Source organism: Helianthus annuus, chromosome 14 (genome assembly GCF_002127325.2).
Source record: "Helianthus annuus cultivar XRQ/B chromosome 14, HanXRQr2.0-SUNRISE, whole genome shotgun sequence".
Lineage (NCBI taxonomy): Eukaryota > Viridiplantae > Streptophyta > Magnoliopsida > Asterales > Asteraceae > Helianthus > Helianthus annuus.
This window is the reverse complement of record NC_035446.2, coordinates 172,254,747-172,279,821: the sequence shown is the minus strand read 5'-3', so window position 1 is coordinate 172,279,821 and position 25,075 is coordinate 172,254,747. Positions and strand designations below refer to the sequence as shown.

At 37.2% G+C, this 25,075-nt stretch overlaps 2 protein-coding genes and 1 long non-coding RNA gene across 4 annotated transcripts; 1 reads left to right on the top strand and 2 right to left on the bottom strand.

The window, feature by feature from the left end:
• Window positions 1-9,727: 9,727 nt before the first annotated feature.
• Window positions 9,728-11,291, bottom strand: LOC118486799 (branchpoint-bridging protein-like). Its single transcript, XM_035983593.1, has 2 exons — window positions 10,147-11,291; window positions 9,728-9,973 (listed from the first exon to the last, which is right to left on the bottom strand). Exon 1 carries the CDS (start codon window positions 10,951-10,953, stop codon window positions 10,270-10,272), a length of 684 nt encoding a protein of 227 aa, XP_035839486.1. The 5' UTR covers window positions 10,954-11,291; the 3' UTR covers window positions 9,728-9,973; window positions 10,147-10,269.
• A 501-nt stretch (window positions 11,292-11,792) lies between these two features.
• On the bottom strand, window positions 11,793-16,389 carry LOC110905135 (protein SGT1 homolog B). The gene is made up of 10 exons (XM_022151017.2): window positions 16,154-16,389; window positions 15,878-15,947; window positions 15,454-15,578; window positions 15,210-15,351; window positions 14,404-14,500; window positions 14,210-14,275; window positions 13,961-14,099; window positions 13,370-13,446; window positions 13,178-13,282; window positions 11,793-12,112 (listed from the first exon to the last, which is right to left on the bottom strand). Exons 1-10 carry the CDS (start codon window positions 16,311-16,313, stop codon window positions 12,005-12,007), a joined length of 1,089 nt encoding a protein of 362 aa, XP_022006709.1. The 5' UTR covers window positions 16,314-16,389; the 3' UTR covers window positions 11,793-12,004.
• Window positions 16,390-19,244: 2,855 nt separating this feature from the next.
• Window positions 19,245-22,281, top strand: LOC110905133. Of its 2 annotated transcripts, XR_004879920.1 has the most exons (6): window positions 19,248-19,660; window positions 19,957-20,018; window positions 20,378-20,585; window positions 21,104-21,142; window positions 21,353-21,416; window positions 22,023-22,281. It is a non-coding gene; the product is annotated as an uncharacterized LOC110905133 (long non-coding RNA). The 2 variants fall into 2 exon arrangements; XR_002572923.2 differs by having other exon boundaries at window positions 19,245-19,660; window positions 19,957-20,585.
• Window positions 22,282-25,075: the final 2,794 nt, after the last annotated feature.

Here is a 25,075-nt window from a genome sequence, read left to right as displayed (position 1 = left end):
ATCAAAACAAGTAGTTAGCAAATCATGTCTATGTGATTTCCAATTGGTAGTAATTAGGTTACCCGTGTTTCTACACAACCTGAAAACCCGGAGATTGGTCCCTCTTCTCACAATTGTTTACAAATCTAATTTATTTTGTTTTCACAATCATTCTAAAAACTGCAAAAAGCAATTAGTTTAGACGTAGACGGTAATTAAAGCAACAAACTTTCATACTTTCCATTGATTCCCCGTGGATTCGACACCCTACTTGACCTTTACTAGTAAAAGGTGAATAGGACACTTTTAACTTTATTTTTGACCGACCTTACGACATCGATCAAAATGGCGCCGTTGCCGGGGAATCGGTGCGCTTAGTTTAGTTAGTTGTTTTTATTAAAAAATTCAAAAAACCTAAAAAGTAGAAAACCCAAAATTCCAAAAATATTTCCTTTTGTTTGTCATTTATTTCTTTTGTTCAGTATTACGCTCGGTTTCTTGTTTGTCTGTGTGCAGGAGAATTTCATATTGCATGCATACCAGGTTTTCCAAGAAATCATCTCCGCTTTTGTTTGATTCAGAGATAGAAAAGACTGCTCGACAGAATCGCGTTCTTCTACGTTCAGCAGTAAAAGCTAGAGCTCAGTCATCAACAGTTGCGCAAGACCTTGAACAAGCAGCTAACGAGATGGTTGATCAAGAGCCACAGAACGAAGCACAAAACGAACCAATTCCACCCATTCCAGATCCACCAATTCCTTAAAACCAGCCCAATAACCAAAACCAGAATCAACCACCACCACAACCATTTCCACAATTCAACCCAGGTCCACAAAACCAACCTGGAAACTTTAATCTCCGACATGGGGAAATTATTCGTCTTAACCAACCACAACATCAACACGGGTATGATGAGGATCCTAACCACAGAGAAGGCAGTGTTCATACATGGGAATCTGGTTGGGAGGAGGATGATTACCAAAATCAGTACGATGGGAGATATGCTGATTACAGATACGATGAGGGGTATAATGTTAATCAAGGCTATCCGGTACAACAACAAGTCAACCAAAGAAATCACATCCAGCGGCCGATTCCACAAAATCAAGTTCATAATGGAGTTCTGCGGTTTAATGCGGGAAATCAAAGAGCTAATAATCGGTTTAGGGGCGAGCAGATACAATTTATGGATGGTGTCCCACAAGTCGTTCAAGGGGCACCCATTCAAGGCGTTGAAGGTCACTGTCGACCAGTTGTAGTACCGAACTCGTCGGCTATAGTCACACCGATTGGAAATAATAACCGACCTTTTGAGGTAAGGCCTCAATACTTAGGCCATTTGCCCGAGTTTTATGGAAAAAGGACCGAAGAACCATACTTGCATATTGCAAGTTTTAATTCAATTTTCCAAACAATTGGGGTTTCGGGGTTTACAAAGGATGAAGTAAAGTTAATGTTGTTTCAATTTACCCTGAAAGACAAAGCACGCCACTGGTTCGCCACATTACCTCCAGGTAGTATATACACTTGGCAAGAGATGCAGTTGGTGTTTTTGGAGGAATACTACACCATGAATAGAACTAGTGAAGCTCGAGATGCAATCAGAGCATTCCAGCAACATTCAGGGGAACCGTTCCATGAAGCGTTCACAAGGTTTAATGAGTTGCTTAGGAAATGCCCACATCATGAAATTCAGACATGGGAATTAATTAAGGTGTTTTATGATGGGCTACTTCCTGATGATGTAAGAGATCTTATAGCCATCAGCAATGGTACGTTTCTCACAAATACAGAAGCTGCGGATTGGGCATATTTGGAGAGACAAAGTGCCACTTCAAAGAGACGGACACAATCAAGCAGGAGGGCAAGATCAAGTTCAGCAAAGTCAGTCGATTATGAAGCTGAGGAACGGGTCGAGAAGTTGAGGCACCAAAATTTATTGCTTGAGCGGCAGGTAGCTCAAATGAATCTCGGAAAGGGAGGTGAAGTTAAAACCGCCAATACATTTTCGGTGTGCACTGAGTGTGGAGAGTTAGGGCATCAAGTCGGAGAGCGTGCTGTGTTGGGTGGTCAGACTGATGAAGTGAATCAATTGTACGGTGAACGAAAGCAATATGATATGAAATCGAATACATATCATCCAGGTTTGCGAAACCACCCAAATTTTAGTTATGGTAATTCTGCTAATCAGTTGAACCCCAATTTTCAGGTACCCAACCAAGGAGGTCAACAGTATCATAATCGGCAAGGAAATTACCCGCAAGGCGATTACCAAAATCGAGGCCAATACAATCAAGGGCCTCAAGCCGACAACCAACAACAAAATCAAGGCAATTATCAAAGCAATTATCAAGGGAGTTGGAGGAATCAAGGTAACCAGCAAGGTAAATCTTCAGGTGGTGGAGGCGACTCGAATGATTCGAAGCTAGATGCGATCATGTCGTTTATGAAGGATATTCAAAAGGATAATGAGGTTAGAGACAAGACATCTGAAGCAATGCAGAAGCAGTTGGGGCAGTTAGCAGAGGATCTAGCCCAGCTGAGAAGAGATCCAGGTAAGTTGCCAAGTACTACCACAGTGAATCCAGCACATCAGTCATCTAGCTTGAAAAATGGAAGAAATGTGCACATCAACGCTGTAAGTATTCTTCAGACTTCTGAAATTGGTAGTGTCACAATTACCCCAACATCACAATTAGTTGAGGAGGTGGTGGAGGATGTTGGTAATGGATTGGATTCTCAACATGATCAGAACCCACCAAGGGATGAGAGGTGGGAAAGTTTTAAACAAGCTAAAATTAATCTACCCTTACTCGATGTGATTAAAGAGAGTCCCGATCATGTGGAGTGTTTGAAAGAGTTAAGTACCCAAAAACGACTTCACAAGTTTCCTAAAAAACTTGATTTGACTGCAAATGTGAATGCCGTTTTGTTGGGTACCCTTCCCCCCAAACTCCAAGATCCAGGAGCACCCATTATTTCCGTACAAGTGGGTGAATTTAAAATAGAAAGGGCGTTGTTGGATCTTGGAGTGTGTGTTAGTATTCTACCAGGGATTCTGTATGACCAATATGATTTTGGTCCGCTACAAAAAGTCAACACCACCGTGGTGTTGGCTGATCAGACTCCCATGTGTCCGAGGGGGATTGTAAGAGATGTAATTGTGAAGGTAGAAGAGTGCTACTACCCAGTTGACTTCTTAGTGCTTGATTGTGCCACAAGTTCAAAGAACACACACCCTCCAGTCATTCTGGGTAGACCGTTCTTAGCGACTGCTCATGCAATTATAAACTGCGTTGATGGAACGGTAAGTATGAAGTTTGGTGACCGTGAATTACGGTTAAATGTGTTTTCAGATGCGACTAATCCTCCCATTTCAGGTGAACGCTCAAAAGTTGAAAATGGTGATGAAAATGTCTCTCCTGCAAAGGAGATTCAAACCAAACAGGAGTGTTTATTGGTTGACAGGTTTGAAGTGGCAGGAAGCGAAGTAGTAAGGAAAAAGGAAAGTGTGGTGCATGAGGAGTTTAAAACAGACAAAGGGAAGCTACGAGGGAAGAAGAAGAAAAAGAAGCCACCTGAGTGTGATAATGCAAAACGGAGGTTAAAGTTATTCGGTCCAATGCGGAAGATAGTGGATGACTTACCGGAGCATTGGCGGAGTACATACGTAGAGGCCATGGGACGCAAACATCCCACTCGACCACCATAAGGGTATATCAGGTACGGTCTGGCTGAAGACCTATAAACTTAGCGCTCTCGGGAGGCAGCCCGAGGATGTAGAGTATTGTGTATTTGTTTTGTTTTTGCGTGATTATTTTTGCAGGTTACCAGGTTATAAATCTCTACGGATGCAATGGTCCAAGTGTGGGGATGTTCGGTGAAGCCTCAACACGTTCTAGTTGCAGTGGCGAACAATGCACGAATTAGAGTTCAGTCAAAACCGTCCATACTCAATCTCCATTTGGACGGGGATGATTTGCACACTAATTGTAGAGATTGATCCGAGTACTTGTGGACACGGCCGCGAATGAAATGCTATACGGTCGTGGTGGAACATGACGCATGAGGATTCTACACTTTAAACCAGGGGAGTCTGTTCCACTTTTATTATTGCATTTTTATTCGTGTTCTTGGTGGTGTTAAACTATGTTGTGTTTAGGGAATGTGTTTTTGTTTATTGTGTTAGGTACGACCGCTCATGATGTTTGTTAGTTGGTATTCTCGGGTTTTGTTTTAAAAGCATGATACGTTGGGGACAATGTCACCCAAGTGTGGAGATATGGAAACCCGGGAAGGGAAGGTTTGGGACAAGAGGTTGAAAAGTGATTGAAAATGATGAAAAGCGAAAAAATTGAAAATTTTGAAAATTTTAAAGAATTTCATCGCCTTAAGTGAACTAAATTTTTACGAAAACCGAACGTTTCAATCACTAATGAGCTCCTTGCCGGTAGTAATCTAATATAGTCCCTTGTCATGGTCGTTCCTTTAAGTTTCATGAGAGCAGGTCCGACAGGTATTTTTAGGATAAAAGAATTGAAAAGAGATGTCTATTTAGGGGTAACATGCTTTATATTGCATATGCTGCGTGTCGGCAATCCTTTTTACCCTTTCTTGGTGAGAATTTTGAGCCTGTAGAATGATAGAATGATTTATATTATGACTTCATTTGTTGAGAGCAGGCCGCATGTTATTCTGTGTTAGAACTTGTATGATTTGATGCATGCTGAGACTGTGGTTTAACATGTGCACGTAAATGATAAAGGCATTAGGATATCCCGTACACCTGTTTGTTCGTTTTATGTTTACCTAGTTATCACCCTTAGTAGCCCTGTTGAGCCTAGTTACCTTTTCGTTTGTCCACCTAATGTGAATTGTTTGATACCGACCGTGAACGACAAATTATGAACAACCGAAAAAGAAAAAAGAGCAAAAATAGAAGTTTTGTGAATATTGTTTATGTTCTTGGGTAGAAACAACCTGAAAGTGTTAGTTATTATGTGTTGCAAATAAAGTTGTCGCGGTTCGGTCGTTTGTTTGTTCGCCACGAAAAATATATAAATATAAGCCAAAATTTTCCTACCTTTAGCTTAAGCCCAAAACCGGAAGTCCTTTTGATGCGTGCCGTGTTATATGATACAATGGAGGTGTGATTGCCATACAAGCCTATGATTACAGAATTTCATGTTTGGTTTTGAGTGATATAAATGCTAGCACACTACACGCTAGTTCAGTTTTTTAAACCGAGAGGAGAGTTGATTGTGAGGGGCGTGTAGCATGTGTTATAATCCTAAGCATGTTAGTTCTGAGTAAACAAGTCTTAAATTTTAGAAATTGCACCAATTGCTTGTCGGACTGTCAATCTCGATTGTGTTAGTCTATGGGACGGGTATGACTTGGGACTTAAATTGTTGAACTGGTTAAGCGGTTTAGAGGTGTTGTTACTATGGTGAGTAGTTCCGTATTGGTTTGCTTGAGGACAATCAAAGGTAAGTGTGGGGATGTGATGTGAGGGTATTTAATCATGTTTTAAAGTGTTTAATTATGAGGCTTTATATGATTTTGTGTATGGAAACGGTTTACTTTGGGTTGATTTTGATTTACAGGTACTCGGAGCATAACGGATGGCTTTTGGAGCTTGACGGAAGGTTTTCGGGAAGCATTATGGAGTATTGGAAGCATACACACAAGTTGGAAGGCCAAAATATGAAAAACGGGAAGTTCGGTAACAATCGGCGCCACTAGGTGCTGATTTCAGCGCACTACAGAAGGAAAGTATAGTTTGGCGCACTAGGTGTTGTTTTTGGCGCACTGGGCGCTGAATCCAGATCTGACTTGCGAATTTCTTGTTTTTCCACCATATTTAAGCACAAACATTCCCCAAACGAAATTATCATTAACCCTAGCCGTTTTCCACTTCCCAAGGACGAATTTTGGAGTTCCAAACCTCAATCCAATCATCAATCATGCAATTCCTCATCAAGATTGAAGATCAAATCAAGAACATGAGCGGCTAAACCACCCGTGATCATCTCCGGGACTAGGGTTTGTGTTAGGAACCGGGTTGACTTAGTTTTACAAACTTTTGGATTGAGATTTGACTAATCATTCGGTTAGTTTATCTTTATTGTTTATTTGTTTTTGATTAAACATTGTTGGATTATCATTTGCATACTCGTTCATCAGTTATTTGGTTTTTTTCATCAACAATTGGGATTAAATTCTAAGTTGTCATTGTCTTCAACCTTTAACCATTGAACTTGTTCATGTTTATGAAATCTAGGATTGGTAATTATCTAGGTTACTATTCAGTTGCATTAATCTTTCGGTTTCGATCGTGGATCATTGCAATCAAATATATTATCTGTTAATTATTTATCAAAACAAGTAGTTAGCAAATCATGTCTATGTGATTTCCAATTGGTAGTAATTAGGTTACCCGTGTTTCTACACAACCTGAAAACCCGGAGATTGGTCCCTCTTCTCACAATTGTTTACAAATCTAATTTATTTTGTTTTCACAATCATTCTAAAAACTGCAAAAAGCAATTAGTTTAGACGTAGACGGTAATTAAAGCAACGAACTTTCATACTTTCCACTGATTCCCCGTGGATTCGACACCCTACTTGCCCTTTACTAGTAAAAGGTGAATAGGACACTTTTAACTTTATTTTTGACCGACCTTACGACATCGATCAGATAGTTGAAGGCCAGCTTTGTTACATGTAACATGGATGCCCAGAAAATGATGAAGTGAACGGTGAACCCAAATCTGTCATTGCAAACTCAGTAGACAATGTATGTATAACCTGCTTGAGAAAGATGTCATCTGAGGCAGTAAGAATAATATCGTCAACGTACAATAATAAGTAGGCTGTGCAGTTGTCGTGCTGATAAACAAAGAGAGATGTGTCACAAGATGCGCTTCGAAAGCCGCATTTAATAATGAAGGAAGCAAAACGATGGTACCATGCGCGGGGTGCCTGTTTAAGACCATGTAAAGACTTTTGAAGCCTGCAAACATAATGCAGGTTAGATTTATCAACAAACCCCGGTGGTTGGTGCATGTATACAGTTTCATTGAGGTCTCCATGCAGGAACGCATTTTTGACATCAAGTTGGTGGATTGACCAGTGACGAGACACCGCAATACTCAAAACGGTCCTAATAGTAGTCGGTTTAACAACCGGGCTAAATGTTTCGAAACAATCGAGGCCAACCTGTTAAGGTTTCCCATTAACCACCAAACGCGCTTTGTAGTGTTGTAACGTGCCATTAGCATGAAACTTGTGGCGATATAGCCACATGCACCGAATAATATGAGCATCTATGGGTCGCGGTACTAAATCCCAAGTTTTATTTTTCCATTAATGCCCTATATTCATCATTCATGGCCTCTTTCTAATTCGGATCAGTTAACGCGTGGCTGTAGGATTTAGGGATGGGGGAGATTTGTGTTTGAGTGGTGGTGTGAAGGTTGATAGGGGCTTTGGGTTTGGTAATCCCGGCTTTTAGTCATGTGGTCATGGGATGAGTGTTGGTAGGTGGGTTTGGTGGAGACTGAGGAGCTGGGGAATGAGCTGTGGTAGATGGTGTAGGGTGAGCATGGGGCGATAGGGCTGGGAGAGTATGGGCCGAGTGGTGAGGAGTGATTAGTGAGTGGGCCAAAGGTGTGGTAGTGGAAGGGTTGGTTTGGGCTTGTGAGGCAGTGGAAGTAGAGGGTGGTGGAACATGGGCCGAGGTATTGGAGGCAGAGGGCTGGTGGTTTGGAACGGTTGGCTGGGAAGGAGTGGGCGGTTGGTTTTGGGTCGTGGGCTGAGAGGAATTGGAGTGTGAGGTAGAGGTGGGATGTGTATTTGGGGCGGAAAAGGAGTTAGGATGGGTGAATATAGTATTGTTAAGATCAGATTCAAAAGGGGTGTAGTCACAGGGTGGGTGTGACTTCGCAAAGGGAAAAACTGTCTCGTCAAAGGTAACATGTCGTGAGAAGGTAGTTTTCCCGGTGGCCAAGTTGAGACATCGGTAGCCTCGGTAATCCGATGGATATCTAAGGAAGATACATGGAGAGAAGCGATGAGCAAGTTTATGAGGTCGAGTGGAGGATTGGTTTGGGAAGCACACGCACCCGAAGACACGAAGATGGTCATACTCCGGGTGACGTAGGTATAAGGCGGCGGTCGGTGTATGGTTGTTTAGGAGTTTGGTTGGCAAGATGTTGTGAAGATAAACAGTGGTGTGGACCGCCTCGACCCAGTAGGTAGTGGGGATAGAGGCGTGGGTCAAGAGTGAAAGCATGATTTCACTGATACGACGGATCATGCGTTCAGCTTTCCCATTTTGTTGGGAAGTGTGAGGGCATGAGAAGCGAAATTGCATGCCATTTTCGGTTGCAAACAGGGGCGGATCTATGTGGTTGGGAGGGGTGGCCCGGGATACCCCTCAAGTTTCTTGGCGAAGTGCAATTTTCATTTTTATCTCCGTTTGATTTACTTGGGGATACTCTGAGCAAATATTATGATACCCCTGAGTGTATATGAATGAGTGTAGATAAAGATAAGCTGAAATGAAATTTTCCGGTTGACTTTCCGGTTGACGGAAAGTTGGAGCGACAAAGATAAAAAGTTGGAGAAGATGAATACATGAATGTAAAAGGAAAGACATGCTTTTCGAGTAAAAAGTAACATCTGTCAATATTTGAACTTTATTTAATTTTAATTATTTATTTTCCTTAAATGATTAAGCATTTTTTGTTTTTTTAACAGAAAAGGGTGAACGGAAAAGAGATCTTTCATTAATTAGTAACTTTCTTTATTTATCATTTTGTTTAGTATTAGTTTTACTTTATTAATAATTTCTTTTTTTTGTTGTTGCAGATGTTTTTATTGTAGACTAAATATTATTTATAAAAGACTTCTAAATAATTTTAAAGTTTTATAGAGAACTATTTAATAATATTCTCATGTGTGATACACCCATTAATAAAAAAAATGATATGTAACATATGTTTTAAAATGTAATAAATAAAACTGTATATGAATCCTACAAATTTAATTGTTTTTACTCTTTCACTTTATGAGAGAGTGACTATATATTAAAAAGTATAGATTAAAAAAGATTGATTGATTAAAACACTCATTCATACAATCACTATGTGATTTCAACTATATCTTATCTCAAAATATCATATTATAATTTCTAAATCTTATTACTAATTGTTTAATATTTTTTTAGTTCAACTCGTGTAATACACGAGTCTCTAAGCTACTAATAATATATATATACTAGGCGTATAAGGCCTCTAATGGAACTTTAATTCTCAATGAGGACCCAATGTAAAAGAAAAAATTTAAGGCCCATTTTTACTAAGCGCACATGGCTCCTTAAGTGCCCTCGAATTCTTAGTGATGATCGTAGGCAAAAGAATTGGGATACCCCTAAATTTTTCTTCTAGTTCCGCCACTGGTTGCAAAGTTTTTGAATTGGTGGTTATCGAATTCGCCACCATTGTCACATTAAAAAGATTTGATGGAAAGATTAAATTGGGTTTTAATGTAAATAAAGAATTTGATAAATTTTGTGACAGTTTTAGATTTGTACCAAAGAGGAAAAACCCAAGTGTATTTGGTATAATCATCAATTAAAATCATATAATATTTGTACCCTGTGTTAGAGACAACGGGTGAAGTCCATATATCGCAATGCACGATATCAAAGGGTAAAACAGTGTTAGAAGTGGAAAAAGAAAACGGTAACCGTTTATGCTTGGCAAGTTGACAAGAGTTGCAAAACAAACAACAAGTCTTATTACAAGCAATAAATTTATTTGAAGACAAAAAATCAATAACGGTAGCCCTCGGGTGGCCAAAGCGATCATGCCATGATTCGGGAGCAAAAGCAGCAAAAACAGTGGGTGTGACTTTAGCAGGAGCCGTGAATGGGGTATAAGTGGTTGTCACTGTTGTGACGGCTCAGAAGCTTCCCAGTCTTCAGGTCCTTCACAGAGAAACCAAAAGGATCAAATTCCACAGATAAAGAATTGTTAAGGTGAAGATTGTTTTGTTGGTTTGGGAAATACGCGTGTCCCGATCCGAGTATTGGCATTTTTTGGCCATTCCCGACTAATATAGATTTAATGGAATTAAAAGATTGAGAGTTAGAGCATATACCTTCCTCATCTGTTAGATGATCCGAAGCCCCCGTGTCCATGTTCCATTGTGGGTCGTCCAAATCAACCGCAAGAGCCTGAAAAGCCTGACCGAGATCCGTGGGTTCAAGAGGGTCAAAGGCGGTTATATGGGCCTGCCTTGAAGAGGAACTGGACTGCTGTTTGTTGCCATTAGACCGAGTAGAGGAGCCACTATTCTGCCATGAGCTGGTTTGCCAAGGTGCGGCCCACCTGGGTTGGGTGGGATATGGGCATGGGGTGGGGCCCAACCGTAGTTTGGGCCTGATGGTCCGGCCCACCAAGGGGGATAGGCCCACTGTTGTGATGGACCCCATGGAGCAGATCGGTTGGAATTGTTATTGCTGGGCCGAGACTGATTTTGGTTTCGGTTAAAGTTCGGTCGGTTTTGTTGCCAGGTTTCATTGTGGTTTCGGCGCTGGGCTGGGCCAGATCTGTTTGATGAGTTGGACCGGCGCTGAGGAGAGGTACGAGGGGCAGGAGGGTTCGATGGTGGTTGCGGATTATCGGGCACGATGGCTGCAACAACAGGTGATTGACGCGCTTGTTGGCGACGTTCTTCGGCATCTAGGAAGTTAATGGCATCTTCCCAGGGTGGTAAATCTTTGTGCAATTGTGCTGCAATAACATCATATTCAGCGGGAAGTCCGCTGACCAGTTGGATTATGAGACGGCTTTTGGATACGGGTTGGTCAACATCCGCGAGTTGGGCTGCAAGTTCGCGGAGTTTTTGATAGTAGTCATGAAGAGAGGGCATGGCTCGCAAGGTCAGATTGGTGAAAGTTTTCATTAAGGCGGTGGCCCGAGGGCCCTTGTTATTCAGATAGATTTTCTTTAGGCGATTCCACGCATCGAGGGCTGTGGACTCGTCTTCCAGAATTCTTCCGAATAAATCATCAGACACAGTGGAATAAATCCACTGTAAAACGATCGTGTCAATCTCGAGCCATTGGTCACGAGTAGGATCTTCTTTAGGTGGTGGGAGGGTGTCGTCGATGTGATCAAGCACCTTGTACCCACGGGCGTTTAACTGAAACAGTTTGACCCATTGAGAGTAGGTTACCTTTTTGTCGTCTAGAGTACGGATTTTGTTCTGGATATTAGTAACGGTGTAAACGGGGTGGATGTGGGTTTACCGGAATTGTTTGAGGAATCTGCGGATTGGTCGCCCATGGTCGAGTGGCAGAGGACTGGAATGCAGGTTAGAGATTAGTGAAACAGGGATGAGAAAAAAAATTGAAGACCGTAGCCTTCTTGGTGGCCGTAGCCGACAAGGGAGAAAAGAAAAAAAAAGGTAGGAGATTATGGCTGTCATACCATGTGAATATTGAGAATGCTTGATAATTTCATTAACAAAGGAAAACATATATAATTATATATACAGAACTAATGTAACTACCCTAGTGATAACTAAGGAAAGGTAATTACACCTAATAAAGATACATGAATACAAAAATACATTCCAAATATATAATCAGTTAATATCAAATACTTCTTTTTTTTAGAACGGTTAATTTCTTTAATCTCTGTCGTCTATGGGACTTGAACCCAAGAACTTCCTCCTCCCAACCTAGGTGTTTTTAAGAATTTGTCTTTACCAATAGACCACCACCCCATTGGTCTAAATACTTCAACATGCCAATCCACTTTATATATCTCGGTAATTCTAATATATAGAAAAGTAAGTATCCACAAAATCAACCAAATGAATGCTAAAACACACTTTCAAAAGCCGAAGATATGACTGGAATGCAAGCTAGCACATACTGAATAAACTCTTTTTATAGACTTAAGCAAAAGAATATGGACAAACAGCTTCAAATCAGAGCCAAAATACGATCTTAATACTCCCATTTCTTCATTTCCATACCATCCGGAGGGGTTCCTTCCACCACCTTTGATCCCACTTCTTTCCAGTTTGTTGACAGCACTGTCCCACTCGACTCAACCTGTTATTTTTTTTAGAAAAGACAACCAAATAACCAATAACATACATGTAAAGAAAAGTTAAATTATTTCACTTCATAGCTGACTCGAATATAATTACAGAAGTTAAATTATTTCAGCGATGAATTCGTTTTTTTATACATGTAAAGAAAAGTTAAATTATTCACATCCATTCCACTATATTTTCACCCTAAATTACACTAAAAAACACTACATTTTCTCTCTCCCTTTCAATTAAATACTATTTTTTATACATTTATTATTACCTTTTTTCTCTCCTCCACTCACAACCACTTTCAAAATATATTGAAAAATTATAGGGGGTGAACAGTGTCCCCCCAAATATACAGATGAACAGTAACATTTTCTCTCTTCTCCACTCACAACCACTTTTTATACTTTTTATATTTTAAAAACACCCGACACAAAATTTGGTTCTTTGGATATGAATGCTCTTAGAGCATTCACATCCTAACCATCAAATTATGTGAGGAGGGGTTTTTATATTATAAAGGGTATAAAAAGTGTTTGTGAGTAGAGGAGAGAGAAAATGTTACTGTTCATTTGTATATTTGGGGGGACACTGTTCACCCGTTATAATTTTTTAATATATTTTGAAAGTGGTTGTGAGTGAAAGTTAGAGAAAAATGTAATGATAATATTATTTAAAGTACTATTTGGGCAACTTTTGAGCCGTTAGAAGTAAGGCGGCATAACCAGAACCCGACTCATTCATAAGTGAAGGTGCCAAAATAGGCAGAATGCGTAATGGATCAAAACAACAGGTCAGGTTGCATTGAAAGTAAAACACTTTGTCCACTTTCTAATAGTTTTTCATAACTAGTGCACACTTTCAAATAGTTTTTCATAACTAGTACATTAAATAATGATTAATAAAGCTGTCTTTTTAAGTACTGATATAACTTTATTGAATAAAATGTGTAGTAAATAAAAAAGGATTACCCAAGTAGTAGGCTTCATTTTTACAAGATGCAAATTTTACCCATTTCACCCGTTAAAAAAATATTATAAGACCAATTTGCAAATCAAGAAAAGAAGAGACTTACAAAAGATTTTCTCATGGCCCTTCTTGTATCGTCATCCGCATCTTTGTAAATATCACGGAAAAATTTGTTGAGAGCCGCATCGCCATCAAGTTTTTCATCTTTTTCCTGAAAAATACAAAACGCTCAATTAGCGACACAACCAGACGATGATTTGTGTCTCATAGTCTAAGGGCACACAATTAAAGTCCATACCTCCCTTTTCACTTGAGCTTCAAGCTTATCCCAGTCTTTGGTTGGTTTTGATGAAGGATAAGATGGTCTTTGAATAGCTACATGACAACGAAAAACATCATCAGTGTCCCAAAAATGAACCAAGAGCATTAATTTCCATTTCACAAGCCATCTGATCAAGGGCGTAGCTTTCAAGAATTCAAGGGGCCGGGAGGGGCGCCCGACCCCCCGAACTTTTTGCTCAGTAGTGTTATGTATGTACGTTTCGTGTAGAATTTTTTAGGTATATACGTTTTCAACCCCTCGGTTTTATAAAAAAAAAAATACTTATATAGAAATTTTTAGGTTCAGTGACTTCCGACCCCCCGGTGGAAAATTTCAAGCTTCGCCACTGCATCTAATCAGTACAACTTTAAACAACATAAGTACATCAAAACACTATTTCTACAGTTAATTTTACTACAGTTTATTATCCGATTCTAATTATTCAAGATCAAATAATCACTTTTAAAATGCACATACAAACCCCCCCCCCCCCCCCCAAAGTATAATATAAGCTATACGCTACAATCCTGCCGAACAAAAATAATTATCATAAATATAACAATCTACCTGTATAGACATTGCTCTGTCGCACAACCGAACTGTTTTTAACAAATTCGAGAGATGTCCAATGTATAGCTTCAGCTTTTGCAAGCCGGATTTCAACTTTGGTTGAGAGAACATCGTATCTGCACTTTGCGGGGACAATCTGTTAATTTAGAAAATATAGTATTAGGTGACATAGTGTTAAACCACTAAAAGAAAGAAAGAAAGAAATAAGTCGATTTGATTGTTAGAATACGAGTCCATGTATCTCACCTTTCCGAACAAGCGAGGCTGGAAAGTATATGGATCTTCCCCGGGCACATCAATGGTAACACTTAGCTGGAAAGCAACGACAAGATGTAGTAGTATATAAGAACAAACTTTTCTTAATGGAACAACCATGAAAATTATAGAAAGTAATCATGATGAAAATATTGCAATTGGATAAAAGTAATTTTTCAACGTACGATTTGCTCCCCGTAATTGACAGACACACTGTTAGCCGGTATTCCCTTGGCAAATATTGTCACAACAACCTCTTCTGGTTTCTGATAAAACTCATGTCTGCATATATAAAATTATTAATGCAGTCAGAATCAAGACCAATAATTTTTTTTTTTTTGACAAGCAAATTAATTATATATATGAACTGGCCGAGTTACATCAATATCGCAGGTAAGCGAGCAACAAGCTGCGCCGCTACCCCTTTCTGAATAGCAAACCCTAGCCTATTAAATACAAACCCATGCCCCCTGTTGATGAGCAACTGTTGTGGACAACCTTTTGGACCCTAGTCAACAAACGGATAGCTTCTGGAGCTAGGGAGCCAAAGGTGTCGAAGGCGAAGGGGGACAAATGCATGTTGGTTATCAGCTCAGGCTTTAGCGTGTTTATCCACTTTTTTTGATTCCGCTTTCCTTCTAGCTTGTCCTGCTACAAACCCGCTTTCCCTTAAACCAGCTAAGGGGGAGACTCCTGTGAGATCCACACAAGCATGTTTCCCTCCCGCCCAGCCAAAGACGAGCAGATCTGCTGGTCTCAATGTAGATCTCCCTTCCATGGGATCTGTAAGGAAATTCACAGGGGCCTCCTGCTTGGCAGAAATCCCCGCTCTCCTCAAGATGTCCCCTAAAACATCCCTCACCCAGTCATGCCGATATTTGAACCCAGGGAGTTCCTTACAATGAACAGCATGCTCCCCGTATTTATCCAATAAGCATCAAAAGAAATATTCTCATGCGAGCAAGTAAGATAATTTTAAAAAGATTCAAACCTGTATTTTGGTTTGGCTGGTGTTGGGATCACCTCACTAGATATGTTCATTACTTCCTCAACATCGTTTGTGGTCGAACTAGGAGCCACAGCATTAGTAAGGGTTGCATCTGATGACTGTGTTGGTACTTCACCGATTTCCTCTGATATCGAAATCCAACAACCATCAGAAAAGGCAATGGCATGTACTTGTATCTAAAAATCAGATTCCTATAATGTTAACATGTTAATGAATATTCTATTACCTACAATGCACTTGTCACACTTTTTTATCCAATCTGTGAACCGTGTATCTCCTGGAGCTAATTTGGAGCCAGCTTCGAAGGCTGTTTTGGCAGTCTGATACTCTTCAAGACTGAAACATGCCGTTCTGTAGATAAGAAGGTAAAGGTTACAATATATTCAAAAATTCTCTTTGGAATTCTTTTCAAACATTTCATAAAATCATGTTTTTTATTCCTTTCTCCAATTTGGGAAATGACAACAATGTATCGTGCAAATCATGTCGGGGCAGACGATGTTGCTTTTGTCATATATATTACTTTTTGATTGAGATATGAACAGATTTTTGGCAATCTTAAATCAAAAAATAACTTCCAGAACTATAATAGTACGCATGTTTGTAAAAACAGAATGATAACAAACTCTGTTCGGCTCATTGAAACTCACCCTTTGCGCAAATAAGACTTCGGATTTGAGGGGTCCAACTCCATTGCTTTGCTTGCATCAGCAACAGCATCTGCAACAAGTAACATGTGTACTAGGTAATAGGTAAACACCAAACATAACAATAATATCATTCACAAGATAAACCATTCATAAAAGTTAAAACCATTGCAAACCGAGGACCACAATATTTTCTACGTATCAGGAGAACCAGTAACATGTCACATCACATCAATGTGTTATATGTATATAAAGAATTAAAAAGGAGTAGAGATATACCGGTGAAGTTTTTGAGTTTAATATTAGCCTGAGCACGGTCAGAGAAAAGTTCGGGGTTCTGAGGGTCGATGACGATGGCTTGAGAGTACAAGTCAACGGCGAGTTCGAAATGGTCGTCGATGAAAGCCTCTTTGGCCTTGGTTGCGAGATCGGAAGCCATCGGAGAGGCAGAAACCGGCGGAAGATGACGGGATCGTGTGATTGTGGAGTCACGGTAAGCAACGGAATGATTGGGTGTTTGTTTTGTTTTGTTTTATACTAATGAAAAGTCTTCGTCAACGATTTAATTATTAGGTTATTAGGGGTGTTTTGTTACGCTTAAATTACGAGGTTATTTACAGATAAATACAACCAACTTTATGAAAACTAGATCACGTTGACTTGGTCAACAAGAATTTTAAGGGTTTTTTTTTCTGAATTATACGATGAATATTTGTAGTTAACTAGATATCTACAATATAATTTGTATCATTATCGGATACATTGTATGCGACAAATTGATAAAACAGAAATTGATTAAGAATCGAGTTTGGATCTTTCTATAAAGCCCAACATTTTATAAGAACTAAGTGCAAGGTCAACAATAACATTTTATAAGAACTAAGTGCAAGGTTAACAATGAATTCGTTTGCTGTATATAGCTATTTGTTTGTTGTATTTTATTGGTTTCATATTAGCATTTATTTCTATCTTATGTTTTATTTGTCCTTGTAATATAAAGAGTAGAGAATAAGCCACTTGTAGAATTGTCAACTTTGGCAACTTGCCTCTTTGAACAAGGCAAGCACCAAATGATTGAGGAAAGTTGGAGGTAGGCAAGGTACTACTTCTATGTAGTTTCAGTATATTTCACAAAGGCATAAAGTTGGTTTCTCAATCAAATTTATGATCACTTTTGAAAAAAAAAATATGTAGTTTAATTTGATATTAACAAATTATTTATATTATAATAAACTAGCAATATATCCGCGCGATGCTGCGGAAGCGACACATCGCATTCCGATACTCGTTTTTTGTAATTTCCTCAACCGAAATCGAGGTCATCAATTAGTCTATTTTATTAATCAATCCGTTTTCAGTTAATCCAGTTTGGTTTATTTAGTTAGATTGACGATTTTTGGTTTAATTAATTTAATTTCGGTTAATAGCCAAAACCAAAGTTGGGCTAAAACTTTTTATTAAAAACATGAAATTTAGGTATACATACATGAAATGGATGTAGGTATAGGTAAAGGATCCTGTATAAAGTCATACTTTTGTAAGAAATGTGAGAAATAATTTGGTGATGACAAGTGTCCTCTATCTTAATTAATTCAAAAGAGTATATTAGTAATTTACCTTTCTTATCAATTAAATGAGTTTCAAGATAACTGGAAAAAAAAATTGACGTCATATTTTTTTGCAAGATCCAATTCCATTTTCACCTACGTATCATTTCTTCATCATCTTAATCGCAACATCTTTTAATCGTATATTGTTCATATCTTCTTTTCATCATCTTTAAATTGCAATACAATGTTTTTTGGATTCCAGATAAAACACCATGACTTGAATCATAGTCAATGTCTCCAGAATGTATCCAGATGTTTTAAAACACCTCGCCATGAACAATGTCTACAGAGAAAACACCATGACTTGAATCATACTCATGGTGTTTTAAATTCTAGGAATGTTTTGTATTGATTCTCCAGATGTTAATACACCATGGATGTAATCACAATACAATGTTTTTTGGATTCCAGATAAAACACCATGACTTGAATCATAGTCATGGTGTTTTAAAATCTGGGAATGTTTTGTATTGATAAAACACCATGACTTGAATCATAGATGTTTAAAACATCACGCAATGAACAATGTCTCCAAATAAAACACCATGACTTGAATCATAGTCATGGTGTTTTAAAATCTGGGAATGTTTTGTATTGATAAAACACCATGCCTTGAATCATAGATGTTTAAAACACCACGCCATGAACAATGTTTCCAGATAAAACACCATGACTTGAATCATAGATGTTTAAAACACCACGCCATGAACAATGTCTCCAGATAAAACACCATGACTTGAATCATAGTCATGGTGTTTACGATTTTTATACAATGTCTCCAGATAAAATACCATGACTTGAATCATAGATGTTTAAAACACCACGCCATGAACAATGTCTCCAGATAAAACACCATGACTTGAATCATAGTCAATTTATCCAGTTGTTTTAAAACACCATGCCATGAATCTGATTACAGTTCTCGTTATGATAATGTATGACGAATATGCAACCAAAGACCTCCTACAATTAAGGTGAATCATTAATTCCGATATTTAAGGAAAAAGGAGTAAATGTATGAGTTTTTTGGTCGTGTATGATATGGTTACCATATTTCAAACATTGAAAAAGACACTAATGCCCTTCAATTTTACATAAGGTCCCTCTAATTAAAACACAATTTACATTTTTATACCCTATTGATCTCAACCATTAGATCAAATATCCAATGGTTTAAAACACTTCTTACCCTTCTTACATTTTAGACACTTTTTACCATATCTCTACCCTGTAGGTATAAATACATTAAATGAGGGTATAAATATGAAATACATGAACTAAATGTATAAAAGCTATGAATATATGAAATATGAATGGTTTCTGTTAATTTTAGTTAAATGAGAGTACAAAAAATTGACAACCATTTTTGGTTAATTCGGGTTTCATTTAATCAGTTTTCAGTTAATTCACAGTTTTTCTTGGTTTATTTCAGTTCGATTTTGGTTAACGATTCAGTTAGTACTCACCCTTAGACACTGTTAATTAAGTAACATATCAATTTGTCAATTTGTTAATTAAAAAAACTATAGCAAGTAAAGAGAATCAAATACCCGTTGTTTAAATGGTGTAATATCTTATTTTACTATATAATAAAAGAAACCACTTTAGGGACACTTGTGATAATATTAGGTCATCTTTTATAGATAATTATTATTTTTGGTTAATCTTTCATAGATAATTACTATAGATAATTATTATTTTAGTTTAATCTCTTATAAATAATTATTATTATATAATACTCTAATTTGTAACATCTTTAGGCATGTTGTTGTTATACTCTTGGCTTTGTTTGTGTATCATGCTTTTCTTAGTTGTAAGGTTAGCTTAGCAGGTTATACATTGTTTTGCCTCTTTGTCTACCGGCCCCTTTGAGCCACATTTCCTTTCCAAACATAGTATTTACTCTAGGGTTTTGTATAAGCAAGAGGAAGAGAAAGAAATTACGGTAGAGAGAGGCAGGAAAGAGACACGGCGGCGGCGTTTAGGGTTCCGCCGCAAACACAACGACGGTGGCGACTGTCACGGTGACCTAGGGTTCTGACTTCGATAGTAGGCGACGGTTTGTGAACTCTGGTGTTGATGAAGATGTCTTAGAAAGGTGGATCGGTGTTATGCAGTCAAACTCAGGGCAGATTGGCGATGGTAACGGGTGATCCTCAGTCTTCCGGCGCATTAGGTAAGATGTATTTGTTGTATTGGTATTTGGTCTTTCGATTTTAAGTTTTGTAGAGTTGTTGATTTGGGGCTATTAGAGTTCTTATATGTTGTAGATTTGATTTAGGGCTGCTCTATGTTGAAAGTTGTTTGTTTACTGTTTGTAATGGTGGTGATAAAGTGGCCACTGCCGCTGGTTTGCGACGGTGGAGGGGTTTTGAGCTTAAACGGGGTCCAAACGACTATGTATACATTAGATCAATCTCTCACCCTTTTTTCACATACGAATTTACTAATTTGATATGCAATTGATTGCAGGCTATATTGCACCTTTTTTTTGCTCAGAAGAATGCAAGAGGATGTTGAGCTTTCTCTTCCTTGTAATGGTTATATTATTTAACCATTAATGGGTTATTAAATTGGGATATTACATGATAAATAATCTGTAGTATATATTAATTTGTAAGATTAGTGTGCATTATGGTATTGTACATGATGCTTAAGGGTTGTTTTGTGCTAAGTGTTGTTGTACACAATGCTTGGTTGGTGACTGGTGTAATCTTCATAGTGCCACATTTATGCTCTAATCTTCATATTATGGTGGTGTTGTACGTATACAACGTACCAAACCTGAATAATATGTGTACAATAGAGTAGGAGTGACATTTGTCGTCCACCAAAATAAAAAGCCACACCCATCCCCATTATCAATGTTCATGCTTTCTCTCTCTTTGTCTAGAATATGCGATACAGAGAGACGAGAGACGTTTGAGAGTAGGGGAGACGGTGGCACAACACTGATAGGCCATGATAACGACAGAGATGGTGTTACCCAGCGGCGATGTTGGCGATTTTCCAGCGACCAAGATTCGATGGGCTACGAACGGTGAGATTTTTAGGCTTCCAACAACTTTCGACAACATTGGGGCTTTTCCGATGATCTTTCGGTATTTTTATTAAAAACCCTATCATCCTCTTCTGAATCGTGATTTATTATTTATGCAGTTTTTTTAATCTTTTCTATTAATCTCCCACTTTGCTTTTTTTCATTGATTATTCGCATGTACCCTTTACGCAAATCGAATAAAATATGCCCTTTTATGAAAATATGATGTTAGGAGTATATAATATTGGCTGCCTAAATTCAGTCAATGTTACTGTTCAAAATCATGTTTTTTAAGCTTTACATCTTGCATTTGTTCATTATTGGTTTATACCAAATTTGTTATATTTGTTGTTTAATTCAGTTATAAGTTGAGATGAATTCTACTTGCTGCACTTCCTATACCCTTTTTATCAAAAGAAGGAAAAAACTTGTGACTGTTTTACCCAAATTTGTTTTGAGCCATTTCTTAGCCCAGCTCATCCATACTAACAATGTAAAGTATGGTAGGGACTAATTTCATATACTAATCAGTTTTCTTATTAATAATTTTATTTTCTTGCTTTGTGCTGCTATTTACAGGTAATTAAAGATTAGATCGCTGCTGCACCATTTTCTGAGGTTAGATTCATGTGTTCATGTTTCATACTTCTTAGATTCATCACTTTCTAATACTTTAATATAATATTTTGTTGTGGTACCCTTACCAGTTACTTAGACTTCAACAGGGAAAAGTTATGGTTTTGGGCTTATTTCATCTACCAGTTTCATTTAGTATTTGATTAAAAAATAATATATTCGCTCTTATTTGTTTTTTCATGATTCATTCAGGAAAAACGAACCTGATGCGTCAGATTGATCTAAAAGGGTGCTGAGAAAAAGAATGCCGTTTTAGGTATTTGATTTCGAATTTACTCTTTCGTAGGACAACGTAGATAAGATTCATCATGAAAATGTTCGGTATGTTTTTTGAATTATTCATAATTTTATTTAGTTTTCGAAAACGTGTCAACCAATTACAAGACATGTAGTTAAACGAATATTTGGTTTGCTACAAGCTATAGTCATGTCTATTTAGCGTTTGTGTTAATTTAATTTAGATTCATATCCGTGTAGTTATAATTTGTTTACACTATATATATCGATGTGATATGATGACATGAAGAGATTATGAACGGTTCATCTTTTTAAAACGAATTTGGTTATAGTTTATAACTTTAAGACCAATTTGGTTAGAGTTTATAACTTATGCCATCAACCCAATATTTGGAGTTTACGGGGCATGAACAAAAGTGATTTAGAAGTTTGTAAGCATTTTTACTCCGAGTTTCGATCCGTTTCAGTTTTACCTGCTTTTTTAGGTCATTGGAGAAACAACATTATCTAAATTGACCCGTTTTAGCGTTTTAGCATTTTAGATATGTGATCATCCTTTTAGGTATGCGGTCTATTGAACTTATCAATACTAATCAGGCTTACATGTTTTGTTGTATAAAAACAGGAATCATTGGGATTGGGTTATGTGAACATCAGTATGGGGGATGTTTGTGCACAACAGGAAAATCAATGAGACGTACTGTCTGGTTGATTCGAGGAATGGGAAAATCCAGTTTGAGTTGCATTGGATGGCTGTATCTTGATGTACATGTTATGTCTTAATTTGTAAGCCCCGGCCGCATCGCGGCGGGAGCCTCCATCTAGTTTTAGTTTAATATCTAATATTATAGATAACCCTTCTACTAAATATTATTAGTTTAATATCTTATAGATAATTATTATTTAGTTTAATCTTCTTCTCATTTATAATATTATTTATTTGAATTAATTATATTTGAACGTTTTGTTTAGTTTGGTGTATCAAATAGATTTTACGAAACTTAAAATAAAAATAACTAATATTATTTATCATTTATATATTTACGGAGTTTTAAATAAAGAGTTAAATTTATTGAGACTTCGTTACCAAATTTTGTAACAACAGAATAATCTATTTTTATCACGAAAATCAAACTTTGTATTAATATATTAAATATTTTTATTTTCACTATACAAAATTACATTTACTCGACCCATGTAATACATGAGGTTTTTTAAGATATAACTTTTTATTATTTGATATATAAAATTAGATTTATTGAATTCATACAATACACGGGTTTTTTAAGGATATATATATTTTTTTATTATTTAGTACAGAAAATTACACTTATTCAAACCGGGTAATGCACATATTTATAAAGATGTAATTTTTTTATTATTTGGTAAACAATATTACATTTATTCAACCCGTGTAATACACGTGGTTTTAAAGATATAACTTTTTTATTTCGGATATAAAACTACATTTATTCAATCCGTACAATATGGTTTTTATAGATATAACTTTTTATTATTTAATATATAAAATTATATTTATTTAAACAATGCAATAAATGAGGTTTTAAATATGTATTGTTTTATTATTAGTATATAAAATTTATTTATTCAACCCGTGTAATACATGGGCTATAACCTAGTATATTAACAAACCAAATGTTATATCCACTACCCTAAAATCTTTTTTTTTTTTTTTTGTTAAAGATAAATTAGGCTTTTAAGCACAACGATAAAATTTAAATTAATACATGATAAACGATAAGATTAATACATAATTAATAAATTAAACATTTAAATAACAATTAATGAATACATAATTAAAATCAAAATTAATACATAAATAATAAAGGGTTATTGGAATTAATGAATACACAATTAAAATCAAAATTAATACATAACTAATAAAAGGTTATTGGATTTTATCAGCCCTAACTATTAGTTATTGGCAACTGTCACCCCCAACTATCACTTTGACACCCGTCATCCTCAACCTAACACTTAGTGTGTTATATCACTCATTGTTAACTGGTCACTAACTTTTGATCTTGTTGTTATACTTTTGGGGGTGTCATAGGGATCTTACAAAGGTTTTAAGGATCTTAGGACACCCCAAATGTATAAGAACAAGATCAAAAGTTAGTAATCAGTTAACGACGCGGTCAGAACACACTAAGTGTTAAGTTGGGGGTGGGGGGCGTCAAAGTGATAGTTGGGGGTGACAACGGCCAATAGGCAATAGTTAGGGGTGATAAAATCCAATAACCCAATAATAAATTAATACACAATCACATAAATTAATAACCAAAAAGGGAATTGGGGGATGAGTAGTCACGATCACTATCACATCTTTCCAACATCTCGTATCGATAACCGGAGTTTTTGGATAATGGATAAACTATTTCTTCGTTCGACCTTTGTATGTATTCTGCCCCCTCGTCGGTTTCGTACCATTCGGACAACTTGGGACTTCATGTGTCGGAATGAAGTTTGTTAATTGGTTACCGTTATGCATTTATGCGTTCGGAAGGTATATGTGACTAGTTTACATAAAATTGCCGAAACGGGTTTAACCTTATCATTAAATCCTCAAATTCCAGAATGTGTTTAGTTTACCCATATTATACAAGTATCCAAACTTGTCGGGTCTAAACCACATTCTATTCCGGTCTCCGCTTAATCTAACGTTTAGAACTGTAAAGTAACTTACCCACTAACCGGTCTAAGTCTTTGACTTAAATAAAGACCCGTTAGTATCCTAATAGGTTATTAAACCTTCCGTACAGTTTGATTTCAGTAGAAGCTATTTCATAAGGCTTTAGGAATATACGGCTGAGTTACTTCTTCACATCTAGCTCAGGTAAATACTTTTAACTTATTTTCCATTATACGGGCTTGGATATGGTATTATAAAAATACCACTTGGTCGGGTATGAAATCATTTAATCGGATTGTGATTAATAAATTTACATAACCCGTTTTAATCTGTCTTGTTTGATAACATAAACATTGGGGGTTAATACGACCGTGTCCTGGATATCCTCGGCTCATTTCATTTGAAAATGGCCACGACCTATGCACATGGTGTAGGCATACATCTGACAGATGCAAATGCTAAAATAAACCCACATGTTGGGGATAACTCCTTTGTGGGTTCTATAAGTGGTGAGTCGGTTAATCATGACCGGCTTCCAAACCGGCCCCAATTGTATGACAAACATGTAAATCTGTATACAAGATTATCTTAAATAATTGTCCCAAGTTATAAATGATTTGTGCCTTGTGCACTTAAATCAATTTTCATAAATGTTTTAAAATGAGTCAGTTAATTGTATTTACCAGTGTAAACTGACGTATTTTCCAAAGACTGATTGACAGGTACCTCACGTAAATAGGCTGGAGCTACTAGGTGTCATATAAGAGGATCTTGCAAATCCCTAGATACCTGGAGTCTGTTATTTCAGTTTCTTATATTTTATTTATGATCCGTCTGTGGATCTTTATTACAACTAAGTCTGTATATTCTTTCATTTGGACACTTAGACACTATGGTTTGTAATAGTAATTTTTCACCAAGCCTTCCGCTGTGCTATTATATTGTGTGTATTGACAATGATGATATCAACTACGTCACGATACTCCCCGTCGGGCTCACCGGTAATATGTGGAAATATCGGGGTG

Bases quoted from the DNA above. Each gene is read 5' to 3' on its own strand.
- LOC118486799 (XM_035983593.1), bottom strand. From the start codon at position 10,953: ATGAAAACTTTCACCAATCTGACCTTGCGAGCCATGCCCTCTCTTCAT.
- LOC110905135 (XM_022151017.2), bottom strand. From the start codon at position 16,313: ATGGCTTCCGATCTCGCAACCAAGGCCAAAGAGGCTTTCATCGACGAC. The intron at 15,948-16,153 runs GTATATCTCTAC...TACTTGTTGCAG, and splicing joins TAAACTCAAAAACTTCACCG to ATGCTGTTGCTGATGCAAGC. The intron at 14,501-15,209 runs GTTTGAATCTTT...TTATATATGCAG, and splicing joins CCAGCCAAACCAAAATACAG to ACATGAGTTTTATCAGAAAC.